At 42.5% G+C, this 21,826-nt stretch overlaps 2 protein-coding genes across 4 annotated transcripts in view; one reads left to right on the forward strand and one right to left on the reverse strand.

Annotated features, from left to right (window-relative positions):
• Nucleotides 1–11,674, reverse strand: part of GPSM2 (G protein signaling modulator 2) — a 102,126-nt gene extending 90,452 nt beyond the window's left edge. The window contains exons 1-2 of one of the 3 annotated variants that reach the window (XM_008703982.2): nucleotides 11,583–11,674; nucleotides 58–168 (exon numbers count right to left, since the gene is read on the reverse strand). The gene's annotated coding sequence lies outside the window, so the exon portion shown is untranslated. Of the gene's footprint in view, nucleotides 1–57; nucleotides 169–11,582 lie in introns of those variants that run through there. The other 2 variants (XM_008703983.2, XM_008703986.2) reach the window with 2 other exon arrangements.
• AKNAD1 (AKNA domain containing 1) overlaps nucleotides 1–21,826 on the forward strand; it is a 34,889-nt gene that overhangs the window by 9,858 nt on the left and 3,205 nt on the right. Inside the window, exons 6-15 of the mRNA XM_040626726.1 lie at nucleotides 5,972–6,128; nucleotides 8,027–8,104; nucleotides 9,123–9,233; nucleotides 9,442–9,571; nucleotides 11,708–11,883; nucleotides 11,972–12,057; nucleotides 14,912–15,009; nucleotides 19,095–19,217; nucleotides 19,310–19,417; nucleotides 21,458–21,539. Of these exons, the coding sequence (XP_040482660.1) occupies nucleotides 5,972–6,128; nucleotides 8,027–8,104; nucleotides 9,123–9,233; nucleotides 9,442–9,571; nucleotides 11,708–11,883; nucleotides 11,972–12,057; nucleotides 14,912–15,009; nucleotides 19,095–19,217; nucleotides 19,310–19,417; nucleotides 21,458–21,539 (1,149 nt within the window). The remainder of the gene's footprint in view (nucleotides 1–5,971; nucleotides 6,129–8,026; nucleotides 8,105–9,122; nucleotides 9,234–9,441; nucleotides 9,572–11,707; nucleotides 11,884–11,971; nucleotides 12,058–14,911; nucleotides 15,010–19,094; nucleotides 19,218–19,309; nucleotides 19,418–21,457; nucleotides 21,540–21,826) is intronic.

Genomic DNA, 21,826 nt, shown 5'->3' on the forward strand with positions numbered 1-21,826 from the left:
TGAAAGTCAAAATGACTTCTGAGTTAGTTCACATTAGAAACTTGGAAGCAAACTCACCGAACTTTCCAACTGGCCATTTTTTATGGCCCTGCGCTCCTCTTTCTCCAATCCAAATAATTTTAAGATGTATTCCAGGACTCAAGGCTGGGATTGTTTCCATTTAATTTCCTGGTATGAAGTTAAAGAATCCATTTAGGAGGCTTAATCTTCGTAAGTTCAGCTCTTTCCATTCATAGCATTTTCACATGGACTCATTCTCGAGGCCAGATTACTTTCATAGTTTATATTTCGGCACTAGTGTCCTGAGGTATTTTTTCCCCCAAAGTACAATTTTACTTTTTCAAAATGAATGAAATCTCTGTCTACTGTTATTTCCATACTGAGTAATTAGACAGCAAGGATGAGGTTTTAATGTTGATTTTTTCCCCCAAAAGGCTTATTTTGTTTTCTGGGAAAAGAAAGATCTCTACATACTTTCACTATTTATTTAAAAACTAATGGAGTGAGGATATTTATTTTCCAAGGAATCCCACTTGTCTGGGCCGTCATTTTAAAGTCAGGCCTCTGTGCACAGTGAGACCAAAGTTATGCAATGCCGTATTTATATCCTAGTTACACCCACAGTGTGCTGCACCCAGTATAAATCAAGAGAGTTTCAACTGCAATTATATCCCAGATACAGGAAAAGCTTTCAATAAGCTTTGGGGTAAGGGAAGGACCCTTCCAAAACTGAGTTAAAACCACCTCAGAGCAAGCAAGGCTGCTCAGCTTGACACTGGTCCTCTTGTTCTCGCACGGGCATAATGTAGCAATGAGCAGAACCCCATACAATTGTCCAGAACCTTCTAAGTGTTGAATCCAAAGGCCTTTGTGATGGCTTTCTGCTGGGGAAGGAATTCTGCTGATTCATTGACTTGTTTAAGTCCCCTATGTGCTCTTATTAAGACTTTCTCATTATTGCCTTTAAAAGGTAATATGCAAAAATAGTTGTTTTATTTCATGCATCTTGTTTGTCAGAATGTGGTCTGATAGTCATTTCACACGCTAACAAGAGAAGCCAAGGGGTCAAGGAATGGGTTCTTTCTCTACCAATCCCTTCTCTCTGATATTATGAGCATACAATCTTGACTTCTGCTTTATGGAAAAGATGACAATGTCTTTTCTGGGGCACCTGGCTGGCTCAGTCGGAAGTGCATGTGACTCTTGATCTTAGGGTTGTGAGTTCAAGCCCCAACATTGCATACAGAGATTACTAAAAAATAAATAAACTTTAAAAAAAAAATGTCTTTTCCCCATCTCCAGATTTGCATGTTTTCACCTCTTCTTTCTTCTTTCACTCACTTCCAACCCACTTGGCCATGGTCCTTGAGCCCATTTCTTCCCACTACCGTCAGGCCTTGCTCTACCATTTCACTTCCTTCCAATTTTCAGCCTCTCCTTGCCCCCTGTCTAGTTCTTGTCCATCTGCTGGATTAGAGCATATTTTCCTATATTTTACTTGATTATCAGTATGGTTTTCCATGCTTAGATCTTCGTACCACTGCTTACTGAGTAGAGCAGCCTTTCCCACTGGATGGAAAAGCCACTTTTATCCTATTAAAAAAAAAACCCTTCCACGTAGATGGGACTGGTTCTGTTCCATCCCGCTGAGCTACGTTTCTATTTCCACATTAACCACACAGTTTTAAATGACTATAGTCTAGTGTACATTGAAATATTTCTTCTTTAAATTTTGTTAGCTGTTCTTGCATATTCTTCTTACCCATAAACTTTGTAATCAGCTCACCAAACTTCCTTAATGAAATTCCACTAGAATTTTGTTCAGCATTGTGTTGAATTTACAGATTAGAGTTGAAATCTTGGTAATGAGTATTTCCATCCAGAAGCATGTTTTCTTCATGTAGATTTCATGAATGTTTTGTTAGACTTATTCCTAGCTATTTTATAGGTTTTCTGAGCATTAGTAATAGATGTTTTCCATAATTGATATACAGGAAATAAAGAAGAATAGTATATTTACCTTGTGCTGGGCTACAAGTTTGTTTTTAGTGTTGATTATCTGTTGATTGTCTTAGTTTTTGGGAGTGACAGTCATAGCATTTGAAAATAATGATGGGTTCCCCCCACTCCGATTCCCCCCTAAATATTTATACTTTATCTTTTTTCCCCTCCAATTCTTATATATCACATTTCTTTTTATCGATTTATTTTATTTGCTAGGTTTTCCAAAACAATGATAAATAATACTAGCACAAGCAATCATTCTTGTCATGTTCCAAACAGACTTGGAATTTTTCCAAGTATGACGCTTGTTGCAGTTTCAAGTAGATAAGCTTTATCAAGACAGCTTCCTTCTACTCCTAATTTACTAGGATTTGATTTTTTTTAATTTAGGAAAATGTTTGATCAAATGGGATTTAGAAATCTATTTAATTTCCTAAATCTATTAATATATTAATAAATATCCTAATATTTGTAGAATGATTTGGGAAATTTTCCCTTTTCTTTTTATGTTCCAAAAGCGTTACTTAAAGTCTTTCTAGAACTCATACATAACCCCACTTTGATTTTGTGCCTTTTGGGGGGTAGATTTTTGATAATCGTTTCTATTTTTCTCTGGTTAGTTTTTTCAGATTTTCTACCTGTTTTTGAGTAGATTTTAATAATTCATGTTTTCCTAGAGACTTGTCCATTTCACCTAGATTCTAAACTGTGTTGGTATAAAGTTGCTTAACCCCATTTGATTAAAAATTTTTCTTCTGTTATCTTTTCTTTCTCATTCTTAATGCTTTTCAGTCAGACTTTCCACTGGTTTATTTTATAGATTTTTCAAAGAAAATGTTTTATTTTAGTGATCAAATTATTTTCAGTTCCACTCATTTCTCCTTTTGGAGGGTTTATCTTGTGGTTCTTTTTCTAGATTCCTGTTTTGAATACTTAGTTTATTGATTTTGAAATTTCCCCCCTAGTAAATGCATTTTAAGCTATAAATTTTCCTCGGAGTATTGCACTAGCTACATTACATTGTTTTTACATGTTGTTTTCTTATTTATTATTCACTTGTAGAGTATCCCTAATCTCTATTTTTATTTCCTAGTTACCCAAGAGTTATTAGGATGAGTGTTAGAATTTCCAATTAGTTTTTTGTTGTTGTTGCCATATTTTTATTAATTTCTAGTGATCAAAGAATGTGGGTGGTATAGCTTTTTAAGACTTATTTTTTAAGAGTATCTTTAGCTTCATAGGAAAATTGAGAGGAAGATACAGAGATTTCCTATATATCTGCTGGCTCACATGCATGGCCTCTCCCGTTATCAACATCCCCCACCAGAGTGGTACATTTGTTACAACTGATGAAACTACACAGATAAATCATAGTTGTCCAAAGCCCATAGTTTGCACTGGGGCTTACTGTTGGTGCTGTACATTCTATGGTTTTGGACTAATGTATAATGACTTGTATTTGTCCTTATGGCATCAAACAGAATTTTCACTGCCCTGAAAATCCTTTGTACTCCACCTATTCATCCTTTCCCCCCTCCCCAACCCCTGGCAATCACTGATCTTTTTACTGTGGCTATAGTTTGTTTTTTCCAGATGTCACATTGTTGGAATCACGCAATGTGTAGACTTTTTAGATTGAGCTTCTTCTACTTAGTAATACATATTTAAGGTTCCTGCATGTCTTTTCATGACTTGATAACTAATTTTTTAGCGCTGAGTAACATTCCATTGTCTGGATGTGCCAGTTTATTTTCCCCTTTACCTACTGAAGGACATCTTGGTTGCTACCAAGTTTTGACAAGTATGAACAGAGCTGCTATAAACATCTGTGTGCAAGTTTTTGTGTCAACATAAATTTTCAGCTCCCTTGGGTAAATACCAAGGAGTCTGATTGCTGGATCGTATGGTAAGAATATGTTTAGTTTTGAAAGAAACTGTCAAACTATCTTCCAAAGTGGCTGTGCCATTTTGTATTCCCACCAGCAATGAATGAGAGTTCCTATTGCTCCACACCCTGGCCAGCATTTGGTGTTGTTATCAGTCCATATTTTGGCCATTCCGCTAACGTATAGTGGTAGCTCACTGTTGTTTAAATTTGCATTTCCCTGATGACATATGGCGTGGAGCATCGTGTCATAGGCGTATTTCCCATCTGTATATTTTCTTTGGTGAAGTGTCTATTAAGGTCTGTAGCACATTTTAAAATTGGGTTGTGTGTTTTCTTATTGTTTTTAAGAGTTCTTTGTATATTTTCGATAATGGTCCTTTATCCGTCCTTTGCCAATATTTTCTCTTGGTCTATGGCTTGTCTTCTTATTTTCTTGGCAGAACAGAAGTTTTAATTTTAATGACATCTAGCTCATCAATTATTTCTTTCATGGATGGTGTACATACCCAAGACTATCTAGGTGTTCTACTGTGTTATCTTCTAGGATTTTTTACACTTTTGTATTTTACATTAGGTCTGTGATCCATTTTGAGTTAATTTTTATGAAGGGTATAAGGTATGTGTCTAGATTCATTTTTTTGCATGTGGATATCCAATTGTTCCAGCACCATTTGTTGAAAAGACTGCCTTTGCTCTTTTGTCAAAGTTGGGGGGACTATAATTATCTGGGTCTATTTCTGGGTTCTCTATTCTGTTCTTCTGATCTATTTGTATAGTCTTTCACCAATACCACACTGCCTTGATCACTGCAGCTTTATAGTAGGTCTCAAAGTTGGGTAGTGTCAGTCCTTCAACTTTGTTGTTGTCCTTCGATATTGTGTTGGCTATTCTGAGTCTTTTGTCTCTTCATAGAAACTTTAGAATCATTTTGTCAGTATCCACAAAAGAACTAGCTGGAATTTTGGCAGGGGTTGCACTGAATCTATAGATTGAGTTGGGAAGAACTGACATCTTGACAATATTGAGTCTTCCTATCCACAAACATGGAATATCTCTCCATTTATTTAGTTCTTTGATTTCATTCATCAGAGTTTTTATAGTTTTCCCTATAAAGCTCTTGTGCATATTTTGTTAAATCTATACCTAAGTATTTCATTTTTTTGGATCTTAATGTAAATGGTATTGTGTCTTTAATTTCAAATTTCACTTGTTCATTGATAGTATATAGCTAAGTGATTCACTTTTGCATATTAACCTTGTATCCTGCAACCTCACTACAATTGCTTATTGGTTCTAGTTTTTCTGTTAATTCTTTTGGATTTTCATCTGCAAACAAAGATACTTTTATTTCTTCCTTTCCAATCTTTATACCTTATATTTTCTTTTCTTGTCTTATTACATTAGGTAGGACTTCCACTACGATGTTGAAAAGGAGTGGTGAGAGGGACATCCTTGCCTTTTTCCTGATCTTAGTGAGAGCGCAGTAGTATAATTTTTAATGTTTTGGAATTAGTTGAGATTTTTCTTTGTGGATTAATATGGGGCAAATTTTTGTAAATGTAATGGCTTTAAAGCAATTGGATTCTTTGTGGGTAAAATAGATATTTATATTTATGTATACACTTACACATATTTATACATATATACATATATGTTCATATGCCTATAGATCAAGCTTATTAATCAAATGATTCAGATATTTCATGTCCTTCCTCTTTTTAATTGATATATTATTTCCATAGGATCATAGCTCTTAGAATTGTAAGTGATCTCAAAATAATTAGATCCAGTTGAGCAGAGAATGGTTATCCCTATATTATAGCTGAGACACTGGAGGCACAGTAAGATTAAGTGATTTTCCCAAGGATTCACAGCTAATGAATAACAAAATGCGGATTGGAGCCCAGGCCTTCGGAGTGAGAGGATAAACAGGATGCATGTCAGGGCGGGTGTCCATTATCCTTCCTGTCTGAAGCCAAACCACATTAATAATATAGATCGATGCTATATTCACAAACTGTCGTTACTCATTAGATTGTTGACTGCATACCCAGTAAGATGCCTGTTTATGTCTATTAGAGAAGTGGAAGATGAAATCTTCAAGTTGGAGATGCTACTTGAAGATGTTAAAGAGAAAATTAACAAGGGCAAATATACTTCAGCTGTCTCTCTTCCCGTGAGTTCTCCAATAATCCCGGATGACTTGGCATCCACATCCTCTCCACCCTCAAATGAGGTAATACAGCAACCTACAGCCTAATTTCATGCCAGGAAAAATGTTTTTTTATGCATTTATAGAATCCTAATTCATAAAATCATGAATTCTATTTTAATATTTCATGAAAATTAAACTTTCCGAAGTCCTAGGAATCATATTATTTAAAATGGAACCAGCTTTTAAAAATTAGAAGCAATTTTAAGTGTTGGTTTTTAAATATCTTATTAATTTAAGATGTAACAATGCATGGGGCGCCTGGGTGGCTCAGTCGTTAAGTGTCTGCCTTCGGCTCAGGGCGTGATCCCAGGGTCCTGGGATGGAGCCTCACATCAGGCTCCTCCGCTGGGAGCCTGCTTCTTCCTCTCCCACTCCCCCTGCCTGTGTTCCCTCTCTCACTGGCTGTCTCTGTCAAATAAATAAATGAAATCTTAAAAAAAAAAAAAAAAAGATGTAACAATGCAGTTTAAACTGATGAACCACTGAAAAGCTATTTCTTCTGGATGAAGAGCAACATTTTTGTGGATCGTGCCTGGAAGAAATAATTTTTCTTAATAGTTTTATATTCCCTCTTCTACATAAAGAATAACAGACTCAGTGGGAAGAACTAGTTCCCATGGGTCCACTTCTGCATTTTCCTCTCAAGTTAAATTCCTTTGGATTGCCTACATATGCAGGATTAGGAATTCGAATCAATCACCACTTTCTTTCGACACTTTTTGTTTTTGTAGCCTCAACTATCAGAACATTCCAGACTAAATTAAAATTCTGAGAAACTGAATCATCTGGATAATTGCCGTCAAATGACACTTTTGTTTCAGACAGTACTTGGAGTCACAACCCGTGGCCGATGTTCAAAATTGGAGTAGGTTTTTGTCACAGTTAAGAACAAGATGCTGAAGAGTATAAAATGCCAGCCCTGCCAAAGCAGTGTGTTTGCCCCTTCAAAACACCTAACCTTTCCAGCAAAACTTCATTCAAGGCCCAGCTTCCGAGTTAGGCCATTTATATAACTTCGACACACAGTCCTCCACCCCAGGCAGAATTCTTTGCTCGGACCTCTGTGTCCTCACAGCACTGTGTCTCACTTGTTCCTGTGCCTTTGTACCTATCTTTGTAACCCAAACATTGGACCGAATGCCTGGTATGGTGTGAATGCTCACTATAGTAACCTCTGAGCCCTTGTGGATTGAACAGTTTTAATGCTTCCCAAGCTGTGAACCTGAATTAGCTTCCTGGTCATGTGAGGGAGCCCAGGGAGTGAGCCTAGCCTTCCGCCCAGAAGCTCCCTCTAATCTGGGTTTGTTTTTCTTACTGGGTCCCAAGTTTACCAGCAACTGTTGAGAAATAATGAGAACTCTATGACTTTGTGATAAGTGGCCCTGAAAAGAGAGTCTATTGGTAGGATCATTCATTCATTCATTGAACAAATATTTATTGCCAAATGCTAGGCACTTTTCTAGGTATTGGGGTGTAACATAATCAAAGCAGACAAATCACCTGCCCTCAAGATGTTTACGTTTCTGTGAGGGATACATACAATGAACAAATAAAATTAATGTGTAATGACAGAATGTTAAAAGTGCAATGCACTTAACATTATACATTCCTGTGACTGTGGAGCCAAACTGCCTGGGTCTGAGTACTGGCCCTATCACTCATCAGCTCTGTGACCTTGGGCAAGTTATGTAACCTCTCTGTGCCTCAGTTTCCTCCTCTGTAAAATAAAGATAATAATACCTGCCAAACCTTTCAACTCCTCTTCTGCAAAAAGACTGCAAACTGTAAAGCCCTTAACCAACAGATTTATTATTATTTACTTCTCATTATAATTTTGTCATTATCATTTTAGACCCGAGGACTTTTAATCCCAGCACTTGCAGATAATTTGTAATGAGATAATCTCATGTGGTCCCCAGACCAAGAGCACTGAGGTCACCTGGCAGCTTGTTAGAAGTTGTTATGATGTCACTGTGGTGTTAAGTGAGTTAATACAGGTAAAGTGCTTGAACTGGAGTCGGGCTCATAGTTAAGCACACTAGCTGGGTATTAGCTTTTGTGATTACTCAGTAATAGCATGTGACCAAAAGTCACTCAGCTTGGGAGGGCCACGTGGGAGACATGGTCAGGGAAGGTGAGATTTGAACTGAGTTGGAGGGAGGGATAAGAAGGAGGCGGGTAGGTGGAGAGTCAGGGACAGGGACTCCAGGCAGGATGTGATGGAGCCTTAGGCGTGGGGATGGGGTTGCTGAACTGATTTGAGGCAGTCCCTCTATGCGGCTCCGAGGATTCCCAAGGAACACGGGGGTGTCCTTTGGGGCTGCAACAGGCCCCCTCCTTCGAACTAGCCTGACAAGTTCTGAGAGGAGAAAGGGAGAGTGGCCACAAGATGTCCCCACCACACTCTGCCTCAGGTTGCTCCTTCCCATCATCCCAGGAGGGCTGCAATTAAATTCCCGATGACTCGTAGCCAAAGGATCCCCTAACGTGGGGCTCCCACGGAGCTCAAGAACTGATTCTAAGTTCGAACTGCCTAAATAAATAACATAAAACACCAAAACCCCAAAAAGCAACAATAACACAGGCTAACCAGATCAAATGGCCATGAGGTTTTCCTCTGATTCCAGGGTCACGTCCAGCAGCCCAGCCCTGCTCGGTTCGGTTCATTCTGTTGCATCGCTGACCAGAACCAGTGCTGCTGAGTGTGGCTCTGAAAGGCATCATTGCGATCACCTGGCTCTTTTTTTTTTTTTTTTAAGATTTATTCATGAGAGGAGGCGGGGAGGGGGGGAGGGGGGCAGTGGTGGCACAGAGGGAGAAGCAGGCTCCCCGCTGAGTGGAGAGCCCGACTCAGGGCTTGATCCCAGGACTCTGGGATCATGACCTTAGCCGAAGGCAGACGCTTAACTGACTGAGCCACCCAGGCGCCCCGCCTGGCTCTTATACTAACTGACACCTTGCATGTTAGTGCTGGTGACAGCTGCTGGTATTACTGCTAATGTTTCCCACTTTCAGTGCTCAGGAGACAGACACTTGCCTGAGGTGTCTGTTCTGGATCAGGGCTTCTCCAACTGCAGTGCCCCTGGGAATGGTGTGCAAATCTTGCTGCACGCAGGCTTTGATTCGGTGGGTCTGAGGGGAGCCTGCAGTGCTGCCATTCTAACACGTTCCCAGGTGATGCCAGTGCTGCTGGTCTGGGGACCACACCTTGAGATTATTTCATTATGAATGAGCTAGAAATACCGGGATGAAAGTCCCTTGGGTCTAAAAGGATACTGACAGAGTTAAAACATGCAGTAAACAGTAGCAGTTCTGTTGGTTCAGAGCTTCACAGTTGGCAAAGACTTGGCAGAAGAAGAGCTGGAAGCTTAGGAAGGTGAGGAGACTTGCCCAGAACAAACGTCAGGGGACCCTGGATCCTAGGTCTCCCAGTTCAGGTGGAGGGCCCCTGCCTACGTTCTCAGGTAAGTCTGCCTTATATGTGAAGTGCAGGGGTACCCCTGTAGCCCTGAAAGTGAGAAGCGGTTAAAGAAAACACAGGCGCAAAGCCTTTATTTTTAAATTATAAAAATGATTATAATGATTATAAAATTATAAAAAATTATTAAAAGATTATAAAATTATAAAAACAAATTACTGCAAAAAAATAAAGAGAAAAGTATAAAGAAGTACATTTCACGGAGAGAAAAATCATAGCTAATATGTTAGTGTGTATCTGTCCAGTCTTGTTTCTTCTCTAGAGACACATACACGTTTTTGCAAAAAGGGGATCATGCTATGTATATTGTTTTTTTTTTTTTTAAAGATTTTATTTATTTATTTATTTGACAGAGATAGAGACAGCCAGCGAGAGAGGGAACACAAGCAGGGGGAGTGGGAGAGGAAGAAGCAGGCTCATAGCGGAGGAGCCTGATGTGGGACTCAATCCCAGAACGCCGGGATCACGCCCTGAGCCGAAGGCAGACGCTTAACCGCTGTGCCACCCAGGCGCCCCTGTATATTGTTTTATAATGCTTTTTTTCTTTTAACATTCTGTGGTGGGCATCTCAACAATCATGTGGAATAAACCTACAGCTTCGTTTTTAAGGACCGCATTGTATTTCATTATGCCGATTCATTTAACCAACCCCTGGCTGACGGACGTTTGGCTTTTTGCAGTTCTTTGATATTATAAACACTGCTTTGGTAGCACCATTTTATGTGCAAGTTTTTGGCCATACTCAATTATTTCCTTCGAATAAAAACTTAGGAGTGCAGTTAATGGTTCAAGAGGCACAGAGTGAACATTCTGATAAACTGGCCCTTAACAAGGTGGTGTCACGCCCCAGTTGTGCATCAGGAAGGAGCTGTGTCCCACTGAGTCCCCCCCCCCCCCCCGGGGGGTGTTTTTTCTTTTTCTTTCCAACCTTCGCTAAAGTGATACGTGAAACTGGTATCTCATGGTTTTCATCTGCGTTTCTTTGATCGTTTGCAAAATTTAACTCATTTTCTTATGTTTCTTGGCCCTTGCCACCTCCTCTCTGACTACATCAGCATTTTAACTAATATTTGCAAAACTGAAACGACAGCCACTTTTTTTTTAAAGGCAGACAAGCTGGAAAATATTAAGAACAAATAACGTTCAATATTGAGATTTTTATTATACAAGGGGCTCTGCCAGGTGCACAAAGGAGCAGGAAAATTGTGGTTAAGAACACAAGCAGACGGGGAAAGGTTCAAATCCCAGTTCTGCCTCTTACTCTCTGTGACCTTGCCAAGTTGTTGAAATCCTATGAGCCTCAGATTATTGAAAATGGGCACTGAAATGGGCACAAGGTGCCAGGGTGGTGAGAAGGAACAAGGGGGCTGTATGAGGAACACTGGCACAATGAGCAGTCAACAAATGGTTGCTTTTGCTGGTAAGGAAACACTGAAAATCTCCAAAAAAGTAATGGGCAAAGGAGATGAACTAAAAGTCACAAGTAGGAAACACAGCCAATAAATAAGCACATGGGAAAATGTTTATCTCCCTTAATAACAGAGGCGACGCTAATTCACACAAGGTGCCACCTCCCCGCTTTTTAAATTAACAAACACATTTTCAAGGATAATTCCTGATGCAGCGGAAGGCGTGGTCCAAGTGAGCTGCCCACATTGTTGGTGGCTGCGTAATTCTTACAACGTTTGTGGAAAGCAATTTGGCAACAGGTATCATCACGCAAACATGTTCACAACCTTTGACCTAGACATTTCCTAAGGAAGTAATTCAAAATGTGGAAAAAGCTATCTGTACCACGGTGCTTATGCCAGCATTGTTTATAATGGGGAGAAGAGCACGTTTTCTGTTTACAGAAAGGGTAAAACCATAGTAAAAAAATACACTCTGGGTGGTGTCAGGCCTTTCCGTGAAGTAGTATAATTTTTCTGTGTTAAAAAAAGGACATATAAACAATAATTTCAGCCTCTAAATAGTCCCTAGAGCCCGTTTTAACTCACCGTTGAGTGCACTTCTTTGGAAAAGCTTGTAGAGCTGTACGAAGAGCAGTCAGATTGATGGATTTAAAAATTATCTTCCTGCATCTGTTCATGCCCCGGTGGAGCCTCGGTAATCTGAAACTAAGGAAAGAAAGAAAGGCGGAAAGTATTCTCTCATTTGCAAACTAGATTTTTAAATGTTTGGGGAAGGAGAGAGGCCGAGCCAGTGTTGAAACCTTCTCTCTTTAAGCCCCAGGCCGCTACAGCCCAGACCCCCACGAGCGAGAAACCCGAGAAATCAGAGCGAAGGAGTCCCGAAGAGGTGAGTCCAGCTGCCCCCGCGCGTGAGCGGCGGCGGGGTGAGTCACTTCCTCGCTCACAGCCACATCCGTGTGTGCTTTGTGGTGCAGGAGAACCCCAACACCACCTCGGGAAGGCAGGACCCCGCAGAGACGACCAGCGCAAGCTGTGCCTTTTGCCACCGGGTCTGTGAATGGTGAGGGCTTCTTGCTGCTAAGTCCCCAGGGCGGGTGGGAGCCCGTGCGGGGGTAATAGCTCCAGGGAGAGTGGGTGTCAGCTCAACCCAACAGGTGCCGGGGCCACGGCCGAGCTGCAGAGCCGCAGGTCAGGTCGCAGGGCTCGGCCTGCCCCGCCTCCCTCCCGACTCACAAATCCCTCTCGCCCGTGGCTCTTGAGTGCAGCGAGCAGCGAGCATCGGAGTCATCGGGGAGATTTTAAAATAATGCACACGCCTCAGGCTCACCTACTGTGTCAGCCTCCCCGGGGCTGGAGCCCTGGTAGGAATACTTTTAAATCCGCTCCAGTGATTCGCGTAAGTTCCCTTGGTGAAGAATCATGGCTACAGCACAGGAAGGGTGGCTCGTCCTATCGGCTGGGTCAGAACATTACCCAGATGGGAGATTATGTGCACCATTTATAGCCAGCTCCTCCTCATGACTGAAAATCTGCCCTGTCCCTCCCTCTGTCCCCAATCCCACTGGAAATAAACTTAATCCCATGTCTCGGGGTTTACTTGTCCCCATTCTTGAGCAAGAAATCTTGCAGAGGTTAAGAAGCTGTAAATTGTGCAAAAAAAGTGATCGATGTAAAGTCCTAAGGAGAAATCCTTAATGTTCTTGACACTTTGTTCGGATCAACTGTTAGCCCATGTGGATTCAGAATCATTTATTCGAAGCTTCTCTCTGTTAAGTGAGAGGCGCCACCTCCACGCTCAGGAGGCACTTGGATGGCGGGCCAAAGCTGGGCTAATTTACCCTGGGAAGGTCAAGAGTCAAGGAGGGAGGAGCTGTTTAGCAACCATTATTACATGTGCATAATGGGCTCCAACAGAAGCAGATGACAAGGTCTGAAGCTAGAAACTATTCCACCACGGGAATGGGCGCTTGTCCCAAGTGTTCTACTGAGTGTCCGCCCCCTAAAAAGGGAAACAGCATGGTGTTTGTGCTAAAAATGGCCATGCGTCATCTGGTGTGGGCCATTTCTTTAAACCCACGTGCCAGACATCGGCTTTGACTCTCCTGTAAATAAAGGAGCAATAATGAGACCTATGCCCTGAGCCACCCCAGGCCCACTATTTTTACTTATTGAATGAAACCTCGGTTTTGGAATTTTTAAAATTGTATTAATAAATATAATAGTTTGACATTTAAAAAACACTTTGATTAAGCATTTGAGGTATTAAATGTTCTCTTCCAAACTCCTAGTCTAGACCCTACAGATACTCTTAAGTACCAAGTTAGGTTCCAGACTAAATTTATCTTTTATGACGGACAAGAGGGAAAGAAAAGCACAGCAAGTGTGAAATCAGATCTAACAATGAATGTACCGCTGGGGTGTGAGGTAGAGAGACACATGATGTATAAATTGAAATCTTGGTAAACTACATAATACCTGAGGGATTAATTGAACAAAGGGCTAGATATACTCTTTACTCTTCTAGAAGGTTAGATAGCTCTCAGATGGGACATGTGCTTTATGAAGTTTGCTGATGTTTGAGGGATATTTATATGGATGCAGATTAATGATATATTTGCTACATATAAAATGTATATCCCTTTGTGCTATGTCTGATGCAGGATTTTTGATTTAAGAGCACACTTTAGCTACTTTGTCTTCTTGGAAAACTGTCTGCTCAAGTAGAATCACCCTTAGTTTCTGTGTTTGGCAAAAAGATTTTAGTGCACAAAGAACTTTAAAAGAGGCAGAAAAGGAAAGTCATGTGTGGGACTGAACTCTCTTGAAAGAGATCCAAGTTTTCCACTTTGGAGAGCAGATGTTCAAATGCCCCGAAGGCGGAGGGTGGAGACAGAAAATGAGGTGTGAGAAATTATGTGAGTCAGGAGTAAAGCATGTTTTTCCAAGGGGAGGGGAAGGGCCCAGCCTCTCAGCCCCCAGCCCCACCAACTCCAAGCACAACGCCTCTCTCCATGGGCAGAGGGCGGCCAGCGGCCTGGGCACGGTTGGGGGTGCTGCATTTGCCAAGCAACACCTGGGGCTCGTCCCTCTGTCCTGTCCCCCCACCCCTGTCCCGTCTCCTCCTCCCCCCCCCCCCATCAGTCTCATTCCTCTCGCCAGCTATGTCCAGGACATCATGGGCACAAGGCCTTCCACACTAAGAATGAACCGCTTTCCTGGAGGACTATCACTGTACCTCAGGGGCTGAGTGAGGGTTTTAAGAATTGTGATTAATTAGAATTTCTCTGAAGGAGTTAGAATTTCTGTAAAGAAGGGAGGCTGAAGCAACAGACAGGATAGAGAAAGCGTCCTGGTAAAGGACGACTGGAAGGTATCTTTCTGATGCCCCCTGGTGGCCTTGTGCAGCTAAAATTAACCCTGTGGGCTCCCACCGCTTTTAGCCCCCACACACTGGACCAAATCCAGCTGGCTGGACGGTCTGGACACATTCAGCTCGCACTTGTGCAGCCAAAGCCACGTGACCTAGTACCGACAGGGAGCACAGCTTCTTCCCTAAGAGTTGATTTTTGAGACACGAATATGAAGAAAACTCTAAATTTTGCAATTCCATACTTCAAATTTCTATATTGCACATGTGTGCATGGTGATTAGATAGCATCCTCTGCGGAACAGAACAGATTGACTTTTTAACATTTAGTATATACATTCTTACCAGGCCAAGCGGTGCTGGGGGCAGTTTCTTAGAGGGAAGCTCTCAAACAGGCAGGCAGAGGGGAGCTCTGTGTTGAGGACAGGATGCCAGTATGGTCCCAGGCTCTGATGTAAGAAAGTTAACATTTCAGTTTTACCAGTACGCTCACGATCTCCAGGAGAAGCGGGCTAAACGTTTATGGGGTCTTATGCACCTTTTATAGGAAGGAAAACACGGAGAAAAAAGGGCACAGAAGGACCAACTGTGGAAGGTGTCCCCCTGCCATTCAAGAAAAGGCATTGCTTGCAGATTCGATTCTCAGTAAGTTGAGGGGCCCAGGGCTGCGGTCTCTCTCCATGGGTCTGCTCCCTGCTCCCAGACCATATGCCACACCACACAGCCTTACCTAGACGAGGGCGTGGCATAGTGTATGTTTTTTGCCACGTGCAAAGAATTAATAATGGAATAGATTCAAATAGATCAACTGTGGTCAGACCAGGTGAAAGTGCCCACCTGTGTCTGTGCGGGAATCCCAGGACTCCATGCACTCGGTCGTGAGGTGGCCTCAGCTCTGGGTGTCATCCTTCCAGCATGACCCGGAATCCCCACCTGGTGAGCTTCCTGGCCATGGGAGACTTGCTGCTGACTTGTCCATGCACATTTCACAGAAGCAAAGAAAACTAGAGCTGGGAGGAGACCGGGAGAGCACGCAGGACATGGAATTCAATGGTTTTAAGTCAGAGGAGCCTTCCTCCAAAGGTAGTTTAAGCAGAAAAACATCCCCTGGCAGAACCACCCTGGTTGAGGAAGAGGTGAGGCCGGGGCCTGTCTGTTCAGGCAGCTCCTGAGCACGAGAGCCCCGGCCCCAGCCCTCTCCACCCTGTTGATACGCAAGAACCCGGGCCCAGAGGCCTAAACGAGCTCGTTGATGCTCATTCATACAAGCTGTGGGCTGAGAGCCTTTCCTGACTCGGTGTTCTGTCTGTTCTGTCACACGTAGTTCTACATTTTCTTTTTTTTTTTTTTTTTAATTTTATTTATTTATTTGAGAGGGAGAGATAGTGAGAGAGAGCAGTGAGAGAGAGCTTAACACCGGGGAGGGGTAGGAGAGGGAATAGCAGACTCCCCGCTGAGCAGGGAGCCCAACACGGGACTCAATCCCAGGACCCTGAGATCATGACCTGAGCCCCCCAGGCGCCCCGATGATTCATTTTCTTTTTCTTTCTTCTTCTTTTTTTTTTTTTTTAGAAATCTTTCTTTCTTTTTTTTTTTAAAAGATTTTATTTATTTATTTGACAGAGATAGAGACAGCCAGCGAGAGAGGGAACACAAGCAGGGGGAGTGGGAGAGGAAGAAGCAGGCTCATAGCGGAGGAGCCTGATGTGGGGCTCCATCCCATAACGCCGGGATCACGCCCTGAGCCGAAGGCAGACGCTTAACCGCTGTGCCACCCAGGCGCCCCCCGATGATTCATTTTCTAATAGTAATAGTAACGTGTCACTGATTGAACACCTACTATACCAGATTCCGTACCGGTACAGGCTTTCCGAGTGTGGTCAGAAGGCCCTGGGGGTCCCTGAGACACTCTCTGGGGGGTTGTGATGCCCTTTCTCTCTCCCAGCTGCATGTCCCGGCAGCCGATTGCCTGGAGGAGCAGCCGTGGAATTCAGCTGCCTTCTATTAAGCCAGGTATTCAAGACACCTGCCAAAACATAAAATACTGCCACTCTTCTGATACTTTTCATTTTAAAAAATAGCTCTTTTGCATTAAAAACCCGTTATTTTGGGGCATCTGGGTGACTCAGTGGGTTGAGCGTTGGACTCTTGGTTTCGGCTCTAGTCATGATTGCAGGATCGTGGGATGAAGCCCCCATCAGGCCCTGTATTCAGCGCTGAGTCTGCTTGTCCCTCTCCCTCAGCCTTGGCCCCTCCCCACTCCGCGAGCACGTGCACACGTGCTCTTTCTCTCTCTTAGATGGATAAAATTTTTTTAAAAACATAAAAAAGAAAAAAAAAAAGAAACAGGGCGCCTGGGTGGCTCAGTCGGGTAAACATCTGCCTTCGGCTCAGGTCGTGATCCTCGGACGCTGGGGTCAAGCCCTGCGTCAGGCTCCCTGCTCAATGGGGAGCCTGCTTCTCCTTCTCCCTCTGCCTGCAACTCCCCCTGCTTGTGTGCTCTCTCGGGTATGAGTTCCTTTCAATAGATTGTCAATGTCAATTAAATAAATAAAATCTTTAAAAAATATTTTAAAAACCCCTTATTTTGTCAGCATGAAACGAATTACTGTTGGTTTTAAATGACATAATAAAAGTATTTTTAAATGTTTCAGTTTAAAATTCCATTTAAAAAAAGCCTTAGGACTGTCCATTTAGTCTTGGGAAGATCTGAATGATTCTGCACAAGCAAAAATGACTTGCAATTTATATTAGATACCTCTCTATAATAGATACCTCCATCTTCAACTGACTCAATGTCATATAATAGCTCTTCTCCAATGCAGGGTGAGGTTTTTCACCACAGGTACAAAAAATGGCTTATATTACGGTATATGATAGATAAAAACTATAATAAGCAAAAGCTCTTTAGGGTTCTTTTAAGAGTGTAAAAGAGTTCTGACATAAAAAATTTGAGAACTGCTGACGTAGTGTGTAACATTTAGCTATCCTTATACCCCTGTAAGTAGGAATTATTATCTTTATTTTACAGATAAGGAATGGGAGGCTCAGAGAAATTCAGTAACTTGCCAGTCAAAGAGCTGGTGTATTTCTACTGCTAGGTAGTGAAGTGTCCCAAAATGCAATGGTTCAAAACAACAAACATTTTCTATCTCAGAATTTCTATGGGTCAAGAATTTGGGAGCAGCTTAGCTGAGGGATTCAGGCTCAAGTTCTCTGATGAGGCTGTAGTCAGACATTGGCCAGTACCGCCATCATCGGAAGGCCTGACTGGGACTGGAGATGTGCCTCTAAGACGGTTCGCTCAAATGGCCATTGGGAGGAGGTCTTAGTTCCTCACCCTGTGTGCCTCTCCAGCAGGCTGCTTGAGTGTCATTATGACATGACAGCCAAGGGATCCAAGAGAAAGACCAAAATGGAAGCTTCAGTGTCTTTTATGACCTAGTTTTGGAAGTTATACATCATCACCACCACTTTATTTGTGAGAAGCAAGTCCCTAAATCCAGCCCACACTCAAGGAGAGAAGAATTAGGCTCTACGTCCTGAAAAACATATCAAAGAATTTGTGGACATATTTTTAACCATCACTGCTAACTCGTGGCAGACCCAGACTTCAAATTCAGGTCCATCTGAACCCCATGCTCTTTCCACCATACAACCTTCCCAGGGTGCACCCTCAATCCTCTACTGCAATCTCCTCGATTTATGGGTTGGGAAGGAATTCAATGACTATCTTTTTTAAGATTTTATTTATTTATTTATTTATTTGAGAGAGAGAGATAGTGCATGTACTAGTAGGGGGAGAGGAGCAGAGGGGAGGGAGAGAATCCCAGCAGACTCCACATTGAGCATGGAGCCCAACTCAGGGGGCTCGATCTCATGACCCCGAGATCACAACCTGAGCCAAAACCAAGAGTCAGATGCTTCACAAGCCGAGCCACCCAGGCGCCCCTCAATGACTACTGACCGAGATGTGGAAAAGAAAAAACATCCCTAGAGCTCATTCCATTGTGACTTAGTCTTTTAAAGATAATGTTACAAATGAGCAGAATCATGAGAGCAGCAAGGCAGTCTTTGTCCCCTGGTTTCACCTCTCCTGGAGCTGAGATGTTGCTTGAAAAACGAAGCCTGATGCGCCCTCACACTCTGGCCTTACCTGGAAGGCTCCATCTCCCACAGCCTTCCAGGTTCTAGACCCGCACTAGACACACACGCTCTCTACTGCGAGCCCCTCTGTGGTAAAGATAAGGGCAAAGCTATAATTCAATTTCCCGTATCGGCTTATGGATTTGATGTAGAGAAAAGCCATCTTTCCAACTGTCTGGGTGACAAAACACAAGCTCTTGGCCACACAGAGTCTGAGAAAAGAATGTGGGTGCGTCGGGGCAAATCGGGGAAAATATCGATCTAGCATTGTAGTTGACTCAGTGGGCCACATTCTCACAGACCCATCAATTCAGCAGACCTTCACTAAGCACCTACATGTGCGAGGAAAATCTTGAGACTTTCATATCAGATCTGTTATTTACCAAAACATCCCTCAGTTGTCATAAGGGGATTCCAGATGTCATCCCAAGGCTGGCAACTCCCCATGAGAACACAACTGGGGAAGTGGAACACTTTGGCGCCTACTACATACCTGGCGTGGTTAGGGCCCTACTCACCACACGGCATTTTATGACTCTAATGAAGAAACTCACGCTTCCTTTGTGTAACTTGGGCTTTTTCAGGTTCTGATGCAGGCCCCAGCTGCTCTTCTGCTTCTGGGACTGGACTGCAGAGTAATAAATGTGAGAACTGTGGCACTAAGAGTCATAATTCGAGAAGAGTCTGTGGCAAAAAGCCGCTTGAAGGTGAGTGCGACTCGGGGCCTTGCAAGGAAGGCCCACGTGGGGACAGCTGTTGTTCGCAGGAGTGAGTTGTATTTTTCATCTTTTCTTTTTAGAATTTCATTACAGATACAACATGCCAGGAGAGAATTACTTAAATCCTAACGAAAGAAGTGCCTTTGTCAAGCTCTGCTTTTTAAACGAAAATAAAAATTCTTCACCTTGTAAGTACATCTGCTGCACGATCTCATCTTTGTAAGCAGGCTGGTCTCCCAGGCGTGCGGGATCCGCGTCACACCGGCCACTGCTTCCCTTTGTGGGGGCCCTGCCCTCTCCAGTCTGCTGCCTGGCTCTCCAGCGCTCATCTGACGCTCCCGCATCCTGGATGGCCAGAGGCTGGGCCAGGGCTGGGAGATAGGAAATCCTAGCAATAAAGGACTCTGAAAGTTATTAAGTGCTAACTCAGTGTAAGTTAGTAACAAATGGTAAATATTTGCTACACAAATGACTAACTGAAGAGTCACCACTAGTATTGCTATTATTCAGGAGTGGTTGAAACATATCCCTACTAAAGGTCAGCATGTAAAGAAACAGACTATTTTTACACTCCTTAAACATCATCTTGCTAATTTCAATGCAAAATTTTGCTGTCTTTGGAAAAAAATTAAAAGCCCACATTTATTTATAAAGATGAATAAGACATGGCTCCTCCCTCCCCAAGGAGTTCACAATCTATTGAAAGGAACTCATACCCAAATAAGGAAGGTTCATACCAAAATGTGGTGCTAGAATTAACAAAGTCAGAGTGTGCTAAGGGAACAAAAGGGAGAGGAGGAAATACAGTGTTTTGCTTCTGAACCATATCTGGTCCTTTGACATTCTCTCTTTGTGGGAAAGCTCATACCTCTAGAGTTTTCTCTCCTTATCTGCGAACAGGGGCATCAGGGAGAATGTTTCTTATCTTTCACAATTGCCAATTTCCAAGATGAAAGAATGCCATTTACCTGATTGAACTCAGCTGCCCCCAGCTGCCAAATCCTTCAAGTGGATGTATTCTTTCAAGATATAATAGCCACTAAAACTCTGCAGAAGCAACAGAGCAGATTTCTTTACTATTTCCTTGTTCTTTGGGTCTGCAGCCCATGAGACTTGTCATTCCAATATGAGGGAACGAGGGATCAACAGTCATATGAAGTGTGACTTTGAGCTGCATTAGTAAATGTACAGTGGCCGAGAGGGTGGAAGTCATAGGGAGGCATGGCTCAACATTGAAAAGAACCTTCCAGAAATTGGAATGGAGTGGGCCATGGTGGGAGGTCGTGAGCCCCACCTGTAGGGATATCTCTACATTTCCCATCCGGAGACAATGTGTTTTGTTGGGATGTTGCAAATCTGCAGATCAGGCTAGAACTGGACCAGATGACCCTATGGTCCTTCCCAACTCTGAGTTTCTATGTTTCAAATAAAATCCAAAATTATATTTCGAGACCAGCAAAGGATTTAGACTGAGCTCATTAGTATCTCTGCTCATCATGACTTAAGTTTGGGTGGTCCACATGACTAATTTGGACTTTCTGGCTTCTGCTCTGCCTTCCATGTCTGAGGGACAATGTCTCCCAGTTCCCATGTCAAAAGGGACCCTCCTGAGGGGAAGTGAAGCCTAGCGACGAGAAACTGGTGAATAAGACAGGAGACCTGGAAAGGAGAACAGCAACAGAGAAGGCAGATTTATTGGCCACTGACTCTTTTGCTTTCCCTGACTTTCTTCTTGTCTTCCATGGTGACTTTCCTACATTTATCTTCTTTTCTGTTTAGTCTCTGTTTTCTGGAATTGTCTTAGTAACAATTCAGTTTCTGACTCCTGGAAACCTTGCTCCTGTGCTTGGGGAAGACTTCAATCCCTATCAACGGGATTACCCCTCCTCTTGTCAGATGAAGTAGTTGAGTCCACAGAAGTTGGACGGCAGTCTTGGATGTCACACAGTGAGCACCCAGCAAACCTGAACCTAGACTCCTGGGCTCGGGGCTATGGATAAAACTCCTTTCAAAAGTTGAATTTCTTAAAATAAATAAGTTGAATTTCTTTTCCTGAATTCAGAATACTTGATAGAAAGTTCTTTGTTTTCTATGTTCCCTAATTTTCTTCTTAAAATTTCATGAACTATTTCATTCATACAGAGAAGTTCGGGAAATGATACTCATACAGCCACCATTTAGGGATCATTTTTGATGCGCTGAGTTTAATCATAGCTAACATTTTTCAGCTTGTTCAGAACCAGAATGGAATTGTTCCCAGACATCAAATCCAAAATCTTCTCATGATGAACATGAGCCCATACCAGGAAAGTAAGTATTATTTTATTATTAATAATAACAAAAATGACTACCCATTAGTTGGGTACATACAGTGCACCTAGTGCACAAAATTACTGGCCCAAGATCACCTAGATCACGAGTAGTTGAGCCAAGATTCAAATCAAAGTATGGCTAATACTTCAAACATTCATTTATTCATTCAACAAGTATTTGAGTATCGATAGCAGGGTCCTGGGCCAGGTTCTGAGGACACAGTGAAAAGTTAAACTACTGTCCCGGCCTTCATGGAAGTTACTATTTTGGTAGAAGAGCCAGTC

This window comes from Ursus maritimus, unplaced genomic scaffold (assembly GCF_017311325.1).
Source record: "Ursus maritimus isolate PB19 unplaced genomic scaffold, ASM1731132v1 scaffold_12, whole genome shotgun sequence".
In the NCBI taxonomy this organism is placed as follows: Eukaryota; Metazoa; Chordata; class Mammalia; order Carnivora; family Ursidae; genus Ursus; species Ursus maritimus.